The following is an 18,571-nucleotide window of genomic DNA, read 5'->3' as shown; positions in this document are numbered from 1 at the left end:
CGAAAAAGTAATCAGAATATTCAACATGTATGAAATTTGTGAAAACAGTTATTATTTTTGTTTGAGCAGAAGTGAAGTCCGCATTTGGAACACTTCATGTAAGAAAATGACGAACATTTGGGAAATTTGCACCTTTGCCGTTCTTGAGTGCACAAAGGCCAATGTGACTGGCCATCTAGCCTCACATCTTTTGGAGGAATATATGCAGTTGTTGCAGATCTTTTCTTTTTCTCCACAATTTCTTTCTCAAGATCCGATGGTCTGCCTCTTTTTGATAAACGTTGACTTCCTAGGTTGCATAAACAATAGGCAACTTCAGCCCTGAAGTCAGCCAGGTTTATATATTTTCTCTTTTCTGCATAAGAGAACGCCTATAAAGGAGCCAGGCATTGACGAGTGTCAAGAAGGTGATAAAATAATCGCATATACCACTTCTTCGATTTTATTTTGATATGGTAGCGTCCTATAAGACTATCCATGAGGTCGACGCCCCCCATATGTTTGTTGTTACTCTATCACCAAATTTGGACAATCAATATTTATCCTCTGCTTGGATTTTCTATCGTACCTTTCGATTTTTCCCTTCGGAAGTTCTCCACTATATGTTGATAACAAACAAACAGTCTTATTATCCTTCCAGGCAACTGATGATATGTCTACGCCCTCGAAGTCACAGACAAATTCAACCGAAAAACCTCGATCCAATTTCTTTATCTTGTCTTCTGATGGCAGTTTACAGTTTGGTAAACGATTACGTCTTACGGTGCCTAAGGAATAAATACCTCTGTTGGCCAGATAATGCAACAAAGACAACGACGTATAATAGTTGTCGAAATAAATGACATAATTTTTTCCATTCGGAACAATCCGTGACAACCTAACAACCACATTCGCACTAGCTCCAAGGTTCGGTTCTTCTGGAAGACGATTTATTTCATCATTTTCTCTACCAGTATAAATCTCAAATTTATATGAGAATCCACTTACACTAAAAATGAAAAGTTTGTAGCCCCATTTATGGGGCTTAGCTGGCATGTACTGTTTCATGTGATGTCTAGCCTTCGAAGCACACATTTGCTCATCGACAGATAGTTTTTCTTCCAGGGGAATACTTCGGAATTTAGAATTCAGATGATCAATTACTGGTCGTAATTTATGTAGGCGATCATAGTTAGCATCATTTGTATCTAGATTTGCGTTGTCATTGAAATGTAAGGATTTTCTTATAAACTCAAATCTTTTTTCACTCATGACATTTTTTATTTGAGGAAATGACAACGAATTACTCCAATAGCTTCGGCAGTTAGGCATGTGTACTATGGACATATATACACAAATTCCAAGATATTGATTTATATCTAAACTGGTTAGCCCTGCTGGTTTATTTGGATTTTCCTGTATCGCATAAGTACTACATTCAGAAGCAATTCTGTCAATGAGGTCATCATCAAAGAAGTATTTGAAAAATGCATAGGGCGTCGACAACTCTAAAATATCAGTTGGTAGCATATCATTTCCAGAAAAAGTTCTAGCAGCGTCGTCGATTTTCAAATTTTTTTTCTTCCACGTAACATTTTTTGATGTCTGAGTAGTAACTCGAGACTCACCTGAAGATCCAGGTTGAGGAATGACACAATTTTCATTTGTGGATGTTCCAGGTTGCAAATTTATTGCATTATTATTATTTGTGGATGTTCCAAGTTGCAGATTTATTGCAGCATTTTCATCTTCCGTGGTAACAAAAACTCCATCCTCGAATTCGATGGGTAGGGTATCTATATCTGGGTCGCATGGGTCGTCAACTAAGCTATCGGCTAAAAGTATTTAATTATTATCTTCTTCAGACTCGCTCAGGTCGAAATCATCATCACTATTGAAAAAATTAGCAGCAATCTCCTCTAACTCTCGTTCACTCAGTGCCTTCTTGCTATTCATTTTTTACAGCCTAGAAAACGCTATGTATCAGATTTGAGACAACAATATTTATCGCGTAGTTATAGGAAATCAAATATATTTGTGCATGTAGTAAGTTTATATATCGATATACCTCACCTTTATTTCAGCTCTGACACATTCACAACGTTATAATCCTATGAAAGATATCAAAATGAGATAAATTCCAGCAGCAGTACTAACCAAGTACTTACGCGCATAATTCCTGACCGAACAAAAGCTGCACGCGATTTCAATCCCAAATGCAATATACTTTAGGGTGTCTCAAATCGGATACAGCGACCAGCTCGGCATTTATTTTCGAGCAATACGATGCCAACGTCTTTGGAACTATGACCGTACAAAGCGGAATTTGAATTATCACGTTTATTTTTTAAGCTCGATTTCACAATGGAAATGTCCTGCAATAGTTTTGTTTTAATCGAATCGGCGGCTACTGCCGAGCCGAACTCTCAATACCCATAATCATGAGTTCGAAACGGCTTGGTAATCGGGCAAGAAGGATTGTTCCAACCCATTCATCACTCACTGTGAGACCAACTAAGGTTAATTTTTGCGCAGTTGTAATTACCCGGTTCACATATTCTTTTATTGAAGTTCAGTCTTCTAGTTTCGTAGTTATAAGAATACGAAGAAGTCCAACTCGTCTTGTCAATCCAGCGTCCTGAAAAGCTTTCGATAGGTTTTCCCATGCTTGTTTGACGGTGGCGGAGTTTTGAATGTGAACATAACTCACCGGTAAAATAAATAGAATTAACTTGGAACGGCATTTCGTGTATTTCTTCTTGTCCGGTCCTGTTTTTGTTGTTATACATTCCCACAGCTCTAAATCTTCGAGATATGCCTGTACTGCGAATTTCCACTAGTCGAAATTTTCTCGTTCCTTTTGACCAAGGGTCTTCAACGTTTATGAAGCCAAGGGCCAACTATACTTTGATATTTGTTCGGTGGACCGCAATAAAACAAAAACTTTTTATTACTAGCTGCGCTCCGCGGTTTCATCTGCTTTTTTTCAGTTCCAGTAAGAATGTTGAAATAAAAACTAACAATAATATTTATTATTTAATTTTACAGTACTAAAAGTAATTGAAATTGAAATCAATGAGACGTTTGACATTGTTTATTCTTAACTAGCTTACCAATATCAGTCCCTATGGTGGTCGTTGAAATCCTCAAACTGTTTTCAAGGTGAATATCGGTGATTCTACTCCTTGTCTTCGACTTGACGTTTTTCATCCGAGAAAATAACTGCTCGCACAGGTATGTGGTACCAAACAGAGATGTCATTTTCAGTGCATGGTCTCTTATCTTAGGAAAATGTGTAGTAGTGATGCATTTTGAATAGAACTCGAACAATCCTAAGTTGAATTTGTCTTTCAAAGAAGAGTTGCATTGTAATTCTATCAACTCCATCTGAACATCATCAGGGACATCTTCGACAGAAACATTGAATGGGCGAGCAAAAAAATTCAAGCTATTTTCATGTTTTCGGAAATCGGTAAAACGCGACTCGAATTGTGTTTTCAGATCCAGCAGCGCGGTAATATATTTGTCCATGTTGAGAATTCGACATGATAAATGTGGTAAATGCGTGGTCATATTATTTTTTAACTGATTGATCCACAACTCCAACTTCACTTCAAACGCTTTTAAAGCGTCAAATAGTTCATGAACCATATTATCTTTTCCTTGCAATTTCTTATTTAAATCATTGAGATGTGCTGTTATATCAACAAGAAATCCAAAATCACTTAGCCATGCTTCATCACCAAACTGTGGAATAGCTTTATCCTTATTAAGCATAAATGCTGCAATTTCTTTTCGCAAATCGAACACCCTTTTTAACATTTTTCCTCTGCTAAGCCAACGAACATCACAGAAATAGGTAATGTCACCATATTCGGCGTCTTGTTCTTTTAAAAACTCCTAAAATTGCCTGTTGTTAAGACCTCGAGATTTGATGAAGTTAACGCTTTTTACCACAACACTCATAACGTCTTGAATATTAACTGACTTAGCACTTAAATTCTCTTGCAAATTCCAGCCAAATTTGATAATTTGAGTCCATATCTATCTATGACGGAATTGAACGATTCCAACACATCACATCCTCTTGTACTGCCTTTCATAGGAAAAAGAGCAGCCATTTCTTCGGTAACGACAAAATTAACGTCAATGCCGCGAATGAACACTGCCAGTTGAGCGGTGTCAGTTATGTCGGTACTTTCGTCGAGTGCAATGGAGTAGTAAACAAATTGCGACACGCGTTCCTTTAATGATCGTTCGATATCATTAGCCAATTCTTCTACCCTCCTTGCGACTGTAACGCCGGAGAGACTTATTTTGGAAAAAAGTTGCTTTTGCGAGGGACATAAACTTCTGCTGCGGCCTCCATACATTCTTTTATGAATTCACCGTCGGTAAATGGTTTTGACTTCTTAGCAATTTTCTCCGAAATTATGTAGCTAACTCCTACACTTGCTTCACTATCTTCATTTTGTTTGTGAAAAGAATTCTGTTGTTTTTTAAGTTGTTTCTTCAGAGTCTCCACCTTATCAATTCGTAATTGTCCTTGAAGATGTGCAAACTTACTAGAATGTTTTGACTCATAATGACGCTTGATATTGTATTCTTTCACCACAGAAACTGATTCATTACATACGAGGCAAATGGGTTTTCCCCGACACAGACGAAAAGATATAAATTCGTCCATTTATCTTGAAAAACTCTGTGTTCATCAACGACCTTGCGTTTTCTACTTGAACTTGCTGCCATCACAATAATTTGATATCACTAAATCAAGTAACAACTTGTTTTAACGCACTGAACGAGCGAATGAGATAAACGCGTCCGAAGTTCTGTGAGATGCAAACCTGACTGACATTGCTTGCCGGCTGCGCGCGCCACTGCGTTTCGGCGACTTCCTCCACCCGCACACCGCACCGCACGCACTTTCTCAATTTAAAACCGTAGGAGAGTACGAGTTTAGAAATATTTTCTTTAATATAATTGATCTCCTCTACAGTATCAGCACCAGCGAGGACATCGTCGATGTAAAAGTCGTGTAAAAGATGTCAGCAATTTTCGGAAACTCATGCTTGTTACGATGATACGTGAGTGTTCAATTTGTAAATCTGAATTTCACTTTTGGAAATCGTGTTGTGAATTTCATCAACAAGCACTTGGCGGTAAATTTTTGTTATATCTGCACTCAAAACATAAATGTGATGTAGAAATCTCAATAGAATATAAAACAAATTATCTTAAATGGTAGGTCCCACCATCATGATATTGTTAATTGATATACCAAACGTGGTTTTAGCAGATCCCTCGAAGACTACTCATAACTTTGTAGTTGTTGAATCTTTCAATACGCAATGATGTGGAAGAAAGAAACCTGAATTGACACTTTGATATTTAGCTAAAGACGTGTGACCGAGTTGAATGTGTTCTTCAATGAACTGGTGATATTGTAACTTCGTGTTGGGATTTATTTCGAGTTTTTTCTCGAGATTGCGAAATCTGTTTTCAGCTATTGGTTCAGACCGAGAGCAGATACTTTTTGTTCAAATAGAATTATTACAACAAAGCGACAGTCTATGGTTCTATGTATGGTTTTCTTGACGTGTTTCTCACAATATTTTTCTACATATAATTATTAGTAATAATGAAAGCTCAAGTACTTTCAATAAACTATATTTCCAAATATTACACAATGTGCAATATATGCACTGTCTGTCTTCTTATTTAACGTGTTACCGTCGTTACACTAGACTCGCAACCCAATAGGTCTTAAACTATTATCTCTGTATGCGTGAGGGGTGTGTTGGCGCTGTTGCCAGGCAATATAATTTATCCTATAATTTCTAACATACCACCCACCTTGAAAGATTGTCCTTCAAAACGAAATGTAAAGATACATGAAAATGAACATATTTTCACAACTATGTTAATGAAACATAACCCATTACTCTTTTTAAATGAAATTTTGTTGATTTAATCCCTGCCTCCCGTAGACCACCAAAACTTGGAGAATGGGAGGGAATACATTTTCAAATTACGCCTTCATTTGCAAAGTAGTCTAGGATTGAAATCTCATCGTTTTTCAAAAATTCAGCCAATTTTTTCAATTCGAATTGGCACTCACGAAATTTGTGCCACTATCAGACGAAATGCTATGAGCATTCGTGGCGAGTAGACGTGTTTCGGTGTGTGCTCCGCTAATTGACCATATTATCACGAAAAAGTAGTTGTGCCTGCTGTATTTATACATTGTAATAACCTGTGAACCTGCGAACTTTATAAGTAATCGGAGTAAAGTATAAATATATACCTAGTACTATGGCTCAAAATAAACAGGACTTTCAAAAACTCATTAAAGAAGCTATGAAAGCCATTCTTTCTGATCAGTCGTTCATCGATTCAGTAATTAAGAATGTTAGTCAACAACTAAATGAAAAACTGAACGAAATACTCACTGAACACCAAGAGAAATTAGAAAAATGTGAGGCTAAGATGAATTCTCTAAATTCTGAAAATCAAATACTCAGGCAACAAGTTATGGAGAATGATCAGAGTTATAAAAACCATTCCATTCGCATATTTGGCATAGAAGAAATACAAGAAGAAAATATTGATGAGGTAGTTAGCAATCTGTTTAACAAAACTTTGAAGGTGAAAATTAATGTAAATAACAATACAGAATTTTGCTACCGAGTTGGACGTTCTCCTAATAAACAAGATAAAAATGGTATACAAAAACCACGGGCAATCTTGGTCCGTTTTTTGAACATGAGGGACAAACAAAAAGTTATTGAAAATAGGAAGTTGTTGAAATCCAGCGGCGTAGTCATCAGGGATGATTTGAGTAAATGGAAACTAAATATTCTGAAGGCTGCTACCACAAAATATTCATTCAAGAATGTTTGGACGTCAAATGGAGAAATATTTGTGAAGATTGACGGAGTTAAAAAATTGATCAGAAGTGTAAGTGATATATGATGTAATCGACAACTTAGGAACACATGCACCTATACTGTAGCATTGTTTAATAGATACTTTTTTTATTTTCCTATTATTCTTGGCTAATCTAAATTGTTACTGAATTTATTATATCTTTTGTTACTTTGATATTTTTGTTAGAAAATTTAATTAATTTAAAACGCTCACCTTTATAATGAATAATATTAAATGTTACTATCAAAACTTTAGGGGTTTGAGAACAAAGTTGAGAGACTTGAAAATAAGTATTGAAGGGGAAATGTATGACATAATCATTGGTACAGAAACTTGGCTGAATGATACATTTTTTGATTCGGAATTAATAAATTTGGAAAGGTATACAATTTTTCGATGTGACAGAAACTCGCAATTATCAGGAAAAGAAAGGGGAGGTGGAGTAATGATCGGGGTAAATAGAGACTTCAAGGTTTTAAATTGGGGAATGAAAGATGGTACATATGAGACGCTCTGGGTTAGAATTAAATTGAAAAAATTACAAACAATCACTTTATTTGCTGTTTACCTACCACCTAAATTGAGTATTGAAGATTAAAAGAATTACTTGGAATATTTAGAATACACAATATGTGACGAGAGAAATGTATATGTCTTTGGCGACTTTTAACTTACCAAATCTAGAACATGATAATAAGGATGAGAAACATCAATTTTTTCTCGATTTCCTGGAAATTAATGGTTTTGAGAACTGTAATGAAATTAATAATATCAATAACCGTAAATTAGACCTTGTATTAGTCACACAAGAGAATGCATCTTGTATTCATGTGTCGAAGTCAGACTTTCCGCTTTTAGAGGAGGATATTAACCATCCTGCCTTGTATACTGAAATATTCGCTACAGATGAGATCATTAGAAAAACTCGTGATATCGAATCAGTAAAATATTATAATTTTCAATTATGTGATTTTCTCAGATTGACTCAATCTATTCAAAATATCGACTGGACACCATTATTTCAATTGAATGAGGTTGATATTGCTGTTGATTTTTTCTACTCAGAATTATATAAGGTTTTAGACACAGTCGTTCCAAAAACTTCCAAAAAAAGAAATAAATACCCTATATGGTTCACTAAAGACATAAAAGAATGTTTATGGAATAAAAATAAATATAGAAAACTCAAACATTTATCAAACAATTATATGACCTTATATAACACAGAAAGAAAACATCTCAAACGCTTGATAAAACAAGGTTTTGATAACTACATCAATGATATTGAAAATGCTATTAAAACTGACACCAGCACATTTTGGACGTATACAAAAAGTAACAAAAAAAATTCTTCTTCGTCTTCGGTCTTTGAGTACAATAATATGAAACTCAGCGACGCTGAGGTTCCAAATAGCTTTGGTGAGTATTTTGAATCTGTATATTGCAAGCATACGGCCCAATACAACTTTAATATCGTTGCTGAAGAAAACTCCGATTTTTCATTAGACGAAGTAACAGTAACTGACTATTTCAGAGCATTAAAAAAACTTAAGCCAAAAAAATGTGCTGGTGTAGATAATATCCCACCTTATATTATAAAAGGTTGTTCGGAGTTTTTCCAAGACCCGTTGATTTATATATATAATCTTTCATTGAGACAAAATAAGTTTCCATCACGATGGAAACGTGCTATTGTAACTCCTATACACAAATCTGGTAAAATATCACTTATAGAAAATTACCGGCCAATTGCTGTGTTACCTGCTCCTGGTAAATTGTTCGAACAGATAATATATGCTAAAGTGTGGCACAAAGTAAATAATTTAATAAATGAAGAACAGCACGGCTTTGTGCCAAAAAAGTCAACTTCCACAAATCTGTTATCTTTTAGTCATGACGTACTTAGAAGTCTGGAAAATTCTACTCAGGTCGACGTGATATACACAGATTTCCAAAAAGCGTTCGACAAAGTAAATCATGATGTATTGTTGAATAAACTTTCTCTATGTGGAGCTACTAAAGGAACTATCAAATTTATAGCAACATATTTAAATGAGAGAACGTTCAGAGTAAAATTCGGTACCAACTATTCAGATGAGTACCAATCAAAATCAGGAGTGCCCCAAGGATCAAATCTATTATTATCTATATAATTAATGATCTATCAGCGGAAATTAAATATTCAAATTATTTACTCTTTGCCGATGACCTTAAATTTTATAGAAAGATAGATTGTGTTCAAGATTGTAGTAAACTGCAAAAGGATATTGAAAATGTTTACCAATGGAGTGTGAAAAATAAGTTACCATTTAATACGTCAAAATGTATTGTAATGACTTGCACAAGAAAGAAAGATAAAATAGAGTATGCATATGAAATGGAAAATATCACGTTGGCACGAGTAAGTAATGTTAAAGATTTGGGGGTACGATATGACTCAACCCTGTCATTTAAAAAACACATTGAAACAGTAGTCTCTCAGGGTTTACGGAGTTTGGGTTTTGTTTTGAGGCAAAGTAAACATTTTAGAAATTACCAAACAGTCATTAGGATATATAACACTCTGGTGAGACCCAAACTCGAATATTGTGCAGCCGTTTGGCACCCGTATTATTTTATATATAAAAATAATCTGGAGAAAATTCAAAATAGATTACTGCGGCATTTATATTATAAGAAATATGGAGTCTACCCAGATTATAATACTGTGAGAACTAATGATCTCAGGAAAGAATTTGAAATCTCGAGTTTAGAGAATAGAAGATTATACATAATAATTGCAATATGTTACAAAATTTATAATAATTATCTCAACTGTCCCAAGTTACGTAGTTTGATGAACCGAAGAAACCCTATTAAAATTACACGATCAACCCCTTTTTTTCAAATACCATTAGTCACCACGACTCAAGGTACCCCAATCGTAACGATGCTGAAAGTCACAAATAATACACTATTAATGTCCGAACTCAGCTTTGTCCAACCCCCTAGAGAATTTTTTACTGGGTTGAAAAATTATATATTAAGTGTCAACCAATAGCTTCTTTGTCATATTTTTGGATTAGTTACTTTTTTATTTTTTTCTTATTACATATGTATAGCTTTAGTTTCTTTTATTGTATACTGGCTATGAATGTACGATACATATATAACGATTTTCTCATGTAATTAGGTTACACCTGTATGAGAATAAATAAATAAATAAATAAATAAATAATTTGGTTTATCTCTACGCGAGTAAAATCTTCTGAATGTAGCAATAAATGGTTCAGATGTAAGGGAGAAAATTAACTCTAAATAGACTGCTCGAGTGGAGAAACAGACATATAAACAAACAGGATTTTGAGGGTCTTGCACCACGACCAGGTTTATCTTTAATTGAAAAAGGACCTGCATAATCCACTCCAGTGGTGAAAAAGGGTGGCATTGGACGAACCCTTTCTTCGGGAAGAATACCCATAAATTGAGAAATACACTTTGGTTTAGTTCTAAAACATCTAATACATTCGAATTCCATTCTTCTGGCTAGGTTCCTACCTCCAATATTCCAGAAATTTTCCCTTATTGAACTTAATAACATGAGAGGACCACCATGAAGCAATCGTTGATATTCAAATTTGACTAAAAGATAGGTGAAATGATGTTTTGATGAAAAAACTAGGGGATGTTTCTCAATTCTGATAGTTGAAGTCTTCCCCCCCACCCTAAGTAGATGTGATTCATTCAAAAATGGACTTAAAGTGGGGTTTACATTATATCACTTTTGAGGTGCATCCAAAGTGAATCACTCAGAGTGAAATCATCCAGGGTGATCATCCTCGTTTACATATTTTCTACAGTTTGCTGGTTTCACCTCTCGTGCACAGTGTTCGTGTCTGTGAAAAGTGATGTCTCGTTCAAGAAGAAATCAAAAAATTATACGCAGAGGCATTGCCTTAATTTCACGTGGACTGCTGCATGAATTGAATGCTATTATATCACGTAAACATGTTCAAAGACGTTGGTGGGTGAAGCCATGGGTTTCAAGGAGGACAAATCTGGGAGCTTCGTCAACCCTGTTAAGAGAATGGGCAGAGGAAAATCATGAGGTGTATAGAAATCATTTAAGAATGAACGAGGAGCAATTCGCATATCTTCTAGACAAAGTAACTCCGTTGATAAGAAAAAAAGATACTTGGTTCCGAGCAGCTTTAAGCCCTAAAATAAAACTGCAAATGACGCTACGATATCTAGCGACTGGAGATAATATAGGTACCTTAAGTGCACTGTACAGAATTCCAAGAAGCACATTTTCACGGTTTTTGCCTGTTTGGCAGATTTTATAATGGTAAGTAGAAATTTAATATCTTGTAGTTTAATTCATTCATAGGTTAACATAATAAAAAGTTGAATGAATGAAACACATACTTTATTTACATGAAATAGATGGGGTACAAAAAAAGAAAAAGAAGAACATTAATTAAAAAAAAAACAATAATTGAACTTTAAAACAGTAGGAGAAAAAGTATTTAATACCAGCAATAGCAAAAGCTGTCTGCCGGTAGAATAAAAAGTTTATAGTATACAAAGTTTCAAGTAATTTTGAAAATATGTTTTATTTCTATAAAATAACGTAAGATAAATTATAAAGCCATTAAATCATCAACTATTATTCCCGCTGAAGAAATGGCATCGGACAAAACATCACTGTTTTCATAATCGGCATCTTTTTCGGTAGATTGGTAGTAATGGTTTTGTGACTGCCGTGAATGTGTGCTGCTTTGCGTTGATGACATCGCAGAGTACCGGCCTGAAGTTGCTATCGACTGTGGATAATCAGCAGGTGACCTGGACGACATGGATGAGTGAGACTGAGGGTGTGATGTGAGTTGGAAGAGTCGTTCTTCTGTCATCACTTTCTGTAGCTGTCCTTGACAGATAAGAGCCCTATCTAAGGGCATTTTTTTCAACTGTATAGCAAGGCTGTCACAAAACACGTCGAATTCGTTCAGATCCTGCTTATTTTCTTCCGATAGTGTCTTCAATTGTTTTATTGCGTCCTGAACCCCTGAAACGGTAGTACTGAGGGAACGTTTACTCCCCTTTGTGTTTTTTGAAGTATTCCTAATTTCCGCCGAAGACGTTGCAATCATATTTGGAGATGTTGCCTCAGTGTCCTGAATGTGTGCTGTTTGCTCAGTTTCCTGTTCACGTTGTCCCAAATGTTGGCTATCATCGGTTGCTTTTCCAGAAATGCCCTTTATCGTCGATTCTAACTCCTGAAACAAAGAACATGAAATCAATCATTCCCGAAAGCAATTGAAAGTTGACACAAATACAAAGCTCTAAAAATAGAATAATGTACACTGTCTAATAATTATTGCTTGTTACAGGTAAAATAGAATAATGTACACTGTCTAATAATTATTGCTTGTTACAGGTGCCTAACACAGTTGAAAGCTGGGAAAATGTGATGCGAAACTACGAAACTTTGTGGAATTTCCCAAATGTGTATGGGGCTATGGACGGTAAGCACGTCACCATCAGGTGCCCTCCAAAAACTGGTTCACAGTATTTTAATAACAAGAAAGATTTCAGTACGATACTATTCGCAATTGTTGATGCCAATTACAATTTCATATACATCGATGTGGGAACAAATGGAAGAGTAAATGACGCTGCAGTATTTGCGAAATCAACTTTTAATGAGGCCTTGCAAAATAATTCACTGAATATACCGGAACAAGGAATTTTCGTCGCTGACGCTGCCTTCCCATTGAGAACCAATATTTTAAAACCATATTCCAGATGTGGTCCGCTAACGGAAAAACAAAATAGTTCCATGTGTTTATCTTGCCACTTGAATGACATTACCACGATGATAGGTATGCACAATATTTAAATCAAATTAAACTACCAAAACCCAAAACAATCGACTGGTGTTTGTGAAGTGAACAAACGTAATAAACAAAGTGTTTACATTTGTCATTGGGCCCTCACTCTCAATGAGTCATCGCTTCGAGGAACGACTCTTTCATCAAAAGTTGGTCGGGGGTCGAAATATTTCACCTTCATCTCAAGTGTACACTTTGGATGAAATCACAATGAAAGGCAATTCACACTTGTCACTTTCGATTATTCCTCCAAGATGATCATCAAAAATGACAAATGTAAATGGGCCTTAAGCTAGCAAATGACGTCAATTGAATCGGTTTTTTCGCTTCAAGATTATTTATTTCTTCAACAAAGGTTGTCATAGCAAACTCTAACTCGAGGGGTGTTAACGAATCATAACGTTTATCAAATTTACTTTTACAATTGTGAATGAACCTTAAACAATAAGCCAATGTGCGTTTCATTTTAGGTAACGATGAAAATTTTCCAAATGGAAAATATGAGATTTTTTTGTACTGCATGACAAGATGAACCTTTTTTTTATTTCTGGTATATTTTCTGGCTCAATCCTTTTTACAAATGATGAAAGCCATTTTTCCTCTGCAAGTGAAAGCCAACTTGGACCTTTCCACTAGATTTCACAATCAACGATTCTCGCAGGGCTTAAACCACATACAGAGGATCTGCAGGGTTGTCTTCACTTTTAATATACCGCCAATCTTTCGGATCAACGAGATTCTGTATTTGCGAGACCCTGTTTGCGACAAAGGTCGGTAATAAATGTGGTGAAGTATCAATCCAACACAACGTCACAGTTGAGTCAGACCAGAGCACTGTTTTTGAAAACTGAAGGTCTAGAGAACTTTTAATTTTGGTTATGAATTCAGCTGAAACTAAGGCACCACACAGTTCAAATCGTGGAATTGTTTGAGATTTTAACGGTGTTACCTTTACCTTAGAACCGACCAAACAAACGTGAATGTTGCCTCTTCCATCTATGCTTCTTATATATATGCATGACCCGTAAGCCTTTAAAGAGGTGTCAGCAAAGCCATGTATTTCCAACTTAGTAAGATTTGCACAAACTACATGGCGTGCAATTTGTAAATCATTAAGATAATTAAATTGATTTTTCAATTGATACCATCGTGTATGGATGTCAGACGGCAATGTTTCGTCCCAATTTATCTTTAGGGCCTGTTTCACCAGTGACTGATAAAGTTCCTGATAGTTTATTCACAACTTATTTGATAGATATCTCATTTTATACGTTTCACAAGTGTCTGATAGTTATATCTGGTTCATAAGGTGGTTAGTAACCTAACATTCAGTTTTGGCGCGTGATAAATACTATCTGACAGATTTTAACGATGGATTTATTCGAATTTATAGAAGATGAGTTTGATGAATATCTATTAAATCCTGTTATGCGCCCTCGCAGACGTCCTGTAATTAGAAATCGGCCAAATTATTTCACTGAACTTGATGAAACAGATTTCAGAGCTCGATTTCGACTCTCTAAACCATCTGTTACTTATGTATTATCTTTGATAGAAGGAAACATAACTACAGTGACCAACTTGTAAGTACTTTTTGTCCTATTCAAAATACGTTATTTATAGATTTTCATCAAGAATCGGCCAATTCCATCATATACGTATGTATGTATATCTGTTCATTGAAAAACTCAATTTTTCTTTCAGTAATTTCGCTATATCACCTATGAATCGATTGTTGTTAACGCTGCGCTACTATGCTACAGGATCATTTTTAATAATATCTGGAGATTTTAGTGGTGTAAGCAAAGCTTCAGTTTCTAGAATAATTTCAAAAGTATCCAGAGCAATAGCAGAACTGAGACCAAGATTTGTAAAATTTACAATAAACCTGCAATCCGTGAAAGAGGGATTTTATAACATAGCAAGGTTTCCAAGAGTGATAGGAACTATAGACTGCACCCATGTCAATATTAAATCACCAGGTATGAGAAATAAAGTTATATTTTAATCAAACAATAGTTTTACACTATTTTTGTAGGTGGAGAAATTGCTGAATACTATAGAAACAGAAAAGGCAATTTTTCTATAAATGTTTCTATAATATATATATATTTTCTCTCTTGTGAAAATTGACTCAGGCTTAGGACTTTATTGTGTTTCTAATGTATGTACTATGCATGTGTGTGTCTGTTGGTGTGTGTGTACACACACCTTGTACTGATTTTAATATTTTATATGTATTATTTTGTACTATTTTTAAGCTTTGTAACCATGATTTATCATGTATACAATAAAGCATATTCTCTCTCTCTCTCTCTCTCTCCCTGTACAAACCGTAGTCGACTTTGATTTGAAAATAATGGACATAGTGGCAAGATGGCCTGGTTCGTGCCACGATCAAAGCATTTTCAATAGTTCACAAATCAAGTACCGATTAATTAACAACGAATTTGGAAATAATTTTCTGTTAGGAGATAAAGGTTATGAGAACACAAATTATTTATTAACACCGCTACACAACCCCATTACGCAAGCTGAACATTTTTACAACGAGTCCCAGATAAGAACACGAAATACAGTTGAAAGATCATATGGTGTATGGAAAAATAGATTTCCAGTTTTATCTAGGCTTGTGCAGTGCTTCATAATATAGCAATAATTTGTGGCGATGAATATTTTGACAACAACGAGTTACCAGCTGATGATGTTGACGATTATGTATACATTGACACAGGCAGAAACAATAGGAATTCTGTGAGAAACAACATTATAGCAGAATATTTTACTACTTTATTAAATTAAAAACTAATATGGCTTCTATTTTTTAGATACTTTATTAAAATATAAAAACTGAACATGGATTTTTTTATTTCAACTTAAACACATTTACTTCTTTGGTTCTCTCTAAATCAGCCTTCAATAATTCAATTTTTAGATGCATGTGTTCAACTTCTAATTCTCTCATGATGCGTTTATGCACAGCATCTTCTCTCAATATTGACAATTCCTCCTCAACAAGTTCTTTTTGTATTGAAACCACTTCCAATTTCGCCTCTACCAACTTATTGTAGGGTTTCCTTTCCTTTGGTATACCTATAAAATGAAAATCAAATAATATAACTGGATTTTGTCATTTTATATCTTAAACCAACAAGAATTGACACTTTGTATCTACAGTTCACTTCTTTGGCGGAGTCAACATTTTATCATCTCCACCTTCTTCTGAATTGCTGGGCCCTGCCTCTGGCTTGTAACTCTTTTTTTTTGGGGGGAGAGAGCGATTCATATGCGTCTTCAACAACTACTAGTTCATCAACTTCAATAGGAAATGGCGGTGAGCTCTCGACATGGATTTCAGTAGCTATTTCTGTCGTTTCTGAAAAGTGTTACAAATATGATAAATAAATAACCAAGCAGGATAGATAAATAACCATTTATATATACATAAATAAGTGCTTACCAAAGTTATTGATTTTATCAGAGTCATACAAACTTCTCCTCCAACTCTCCTTCAACAGACAGTAAGATCATTTCTTTCACCTTTTCTTCTACTGGTGTCAAAGGGGGTGCTTTACTAGTTCCACCACCAGTTCTATATAATTCTGCCTTCACAAAGCTGGCCTTCTTTCTGGTGTCCCTCTTCAGCGCGTCATACTTACATGTCATACTTTGGCATTTCTAAATATTTCACTCGAAGAACAATTAAATTCTGTTTCGATTGCTTTCCAGGCACCTTCTTTTTCATTCCAAGTGGTGACATCGCTTTTTTTATTCTCTATTATCTTCCTTTTTTCCTCCACTAGTGATACGAGTTTCTCAGTTTCTTCTCGCGTAAAGTTTACGCTTCTGTCCCGCTTTTTATTCATTTCTACTATTCAAATTCACATACACCACACTACAATGTCAACAGTTTCAACTGTCAGTATAGTTCGACATAACGATTAAGGTTATGTCGATGTACAAAACCCACAGAACTCCAAAATAGGCAACGTTGCCACTTATTTCAACTGATGAGCTGTTAGATATCTATCTCTCAGATATTATAACAGAAACTTGGGTGGTGAAACAGAAAACCTTATATCAGACACTTTTATCTAGTAGATATTTTATCTACCAGATTGTTATCTAAAACTTTATCAGTCACTGGTGAAACAGGCCCTTAATGTCCATAAGGTATGTAACAACATCTTGGCAATAATAACATAAGGACCCAATGAACCAAGTGGATCAAATATTTTTGATATATCAGACGAAATTGATCGTTTTGTTATTTTATCTGACTTTGTAAACTCAATACTATATTTGAGTATATCTAACCTAAAACAACAATACAAACCAAGCGTTTTGTTCTCTTCCTTTTCACCGAAGTGAACATTTTACAATTTAGATAAATTGACATTAATTTTTTTGGTAACTTGCGGATCTCCTGCTAATCCATTTCCTCAGTGGAAATCCACTCGCTTCCAGTAATGATGACACATCATTACATAACTGAACTGTCTCTTCAAGAGAATAAACAAAATCGTCAACATAAAAATGATGTAAAATAGCTTGTGCGGCCTTTAGGGCACTTTCTAAGTTCTGAATACCAACTTCCTTAAAACATCTCATCCATAGGTAACAGTGTTCAGAACATATTCCTTGATACTCTGTTCTGGATTTTTGCGCCACAAGATTTTTTGAAGATTTCTATGCATTGGGTAGATGGAGGCAAAAACACGCAGTTTCGTTGTCTCCTGTCGTCTTCAGTTTAAAACTCTTCCGTTGTCTCACGAAAACGAAATGTTGTGGGCAGTCGCTTAAAAAATACGCCTTCATAACCATCATCATTTACTTGGCAGACTTTGGCGACAAATAATCTGTATGATTTTTTCCAAAAACCTTCACTACGACAAAGTCATCAGGTAAAATATTTGGTACAACATCAATGTCTTCCTCTTTATCATTATCGGAAAAATGAATGTCACAAGAATCAATACTTTCTTGATAGGAGAGTGCTACTGATTCATCAGATGATGATTCGCCGAAAACTTTCTTTTTTGGCAGCACGAACTTTAGCACTTGATCTAATCTTTTGATTCTTCAGTAATGCTTTCCTTTCCTTCTCTTTTTCTGCTTCCTTCTTTTCTTCTTGTTCTTGTAAAAGTCGCTCCTTATTAGGTGTTGATGTTAGTCGGGTTGACTTCAAACTTTTCCTGATTCGTTTCCTTTTTATTTTAATGTTTGGGAAGGGTATAATGTCTGGAGGTGAAATTACTGACTATTATGATTTTGATGACGGCTCTTTCGTGTCAGTCCTTCTCTTTTTCTGCTTCCTTCTTTTCTTCTTGTTCTTGTAAAAGTCGCTCCTTATTAGGTGTTGATGTTAGTCGGGTTGACTTCAAACTTTTCCTGATTCGTTTCCTTTTTATTTTAATGTTTGGGAAGGGTATAATGTCTGGAGGTGAAATTACTGACTATTATGATTTTGATGACGGCTGGAGCTCTTTCGTGTCAGTAAAAGTTTCTTTTTCAATATTTGAAGGACCAGGTACAGAAATTCTGACTTCCGATTTTGATGACGGCTGGGGCTCTATCGCATCAGTAACAAGTTCTTCTTCTTCTTGCTGAAACTGGATAAAAACATGACCTTCATCGTCTGAATGTTCACCTAAATCTTGCTGTTACTTCCGCTGGCATAAAATCCACGTCCGAAAAAATATTTTCATCTAGTGGGTACATTCCTGTAGACCGAAAGTCCTCTCTTGCTATATCTACAGTAGCAGTTTTTGCAAATGCCGTGGGAAAGA

At 35.2% G+C, this 18,571-nt stretch overlaps 1 protein-coding gene and 2 long non-coding RNA genes across 3 annotated transcripts; 1 reads left to right on the top strand and 2 right to left on the bottom strand.

The window, feature by feature from the left end:
• Positions 1-3,974: 3,974 nt before the first annotated feature.
• LOC111516027 (general transcription factor II-I repeat domain-containing protein 2-like) lies at positions 3,975-4,352 on the bottom strand. The gene has a single exon (XM_023172217.2). The coding sequence runs from the start codon at positions 4,350-4,352 to the stop codon at positions 3,975-3,977; it is 378 nt and encodes a 125-aa protein (XP_023027985.2).
• A 6,895-nt stretch (positions 4,353-11,247) lies between these two features.
• On the top strand, positions 11,248-15,082 carry LOC111509149 (uncharacterized). The gene is made up of 3 exons (XR_012468061.1): positions 11,248-14,365; positions 14,487-14,764; positions 14,821-15,082. It is a non-coding gene; the product is annotated as an uncharacterized lncRNA (long non-coding RNA).
• A 160-nt stretch (positions 15,083-15,242) lies between these two features.
• Positions 15,243-18,058, bottom strand: LOC141486819 (uncharacterized). Its single transcript, XR_012468062.1, has 2 exons — positions 16,243-18,058; positions 15,243-16,158 (listed from the first exon to the last, which is right to left on the bottom strand). It is a non-coding gene; the product is annotated as an uncharacterized lncRNA (long non-coding RNA).
• Between the last annotated feature and the right edge of the window lie 513 nt (positions 18,059-18,571).

Source organism: Leptinotarsa decemlineata, unplaced genomic scaffold (genome assembly GCF_025532065.1).
Source record: "Leptinotarsa decemlineata unplaced genomic scaffold, Ldec_3_MD MMD2_tig00026374_RagTag_RagTag, whole genome shotgun sequence".
NCBI classification, from domain to species: Eukaryota; Metazoa; Arthropoda; class Insecta; order Coleoptera; family Chrysomelidae; genus Leptinotarsa; species Leptinotarsa decemlineata.
This window is presented reverse-complemented; position numbering and strand designations above follow the sequence as displayed.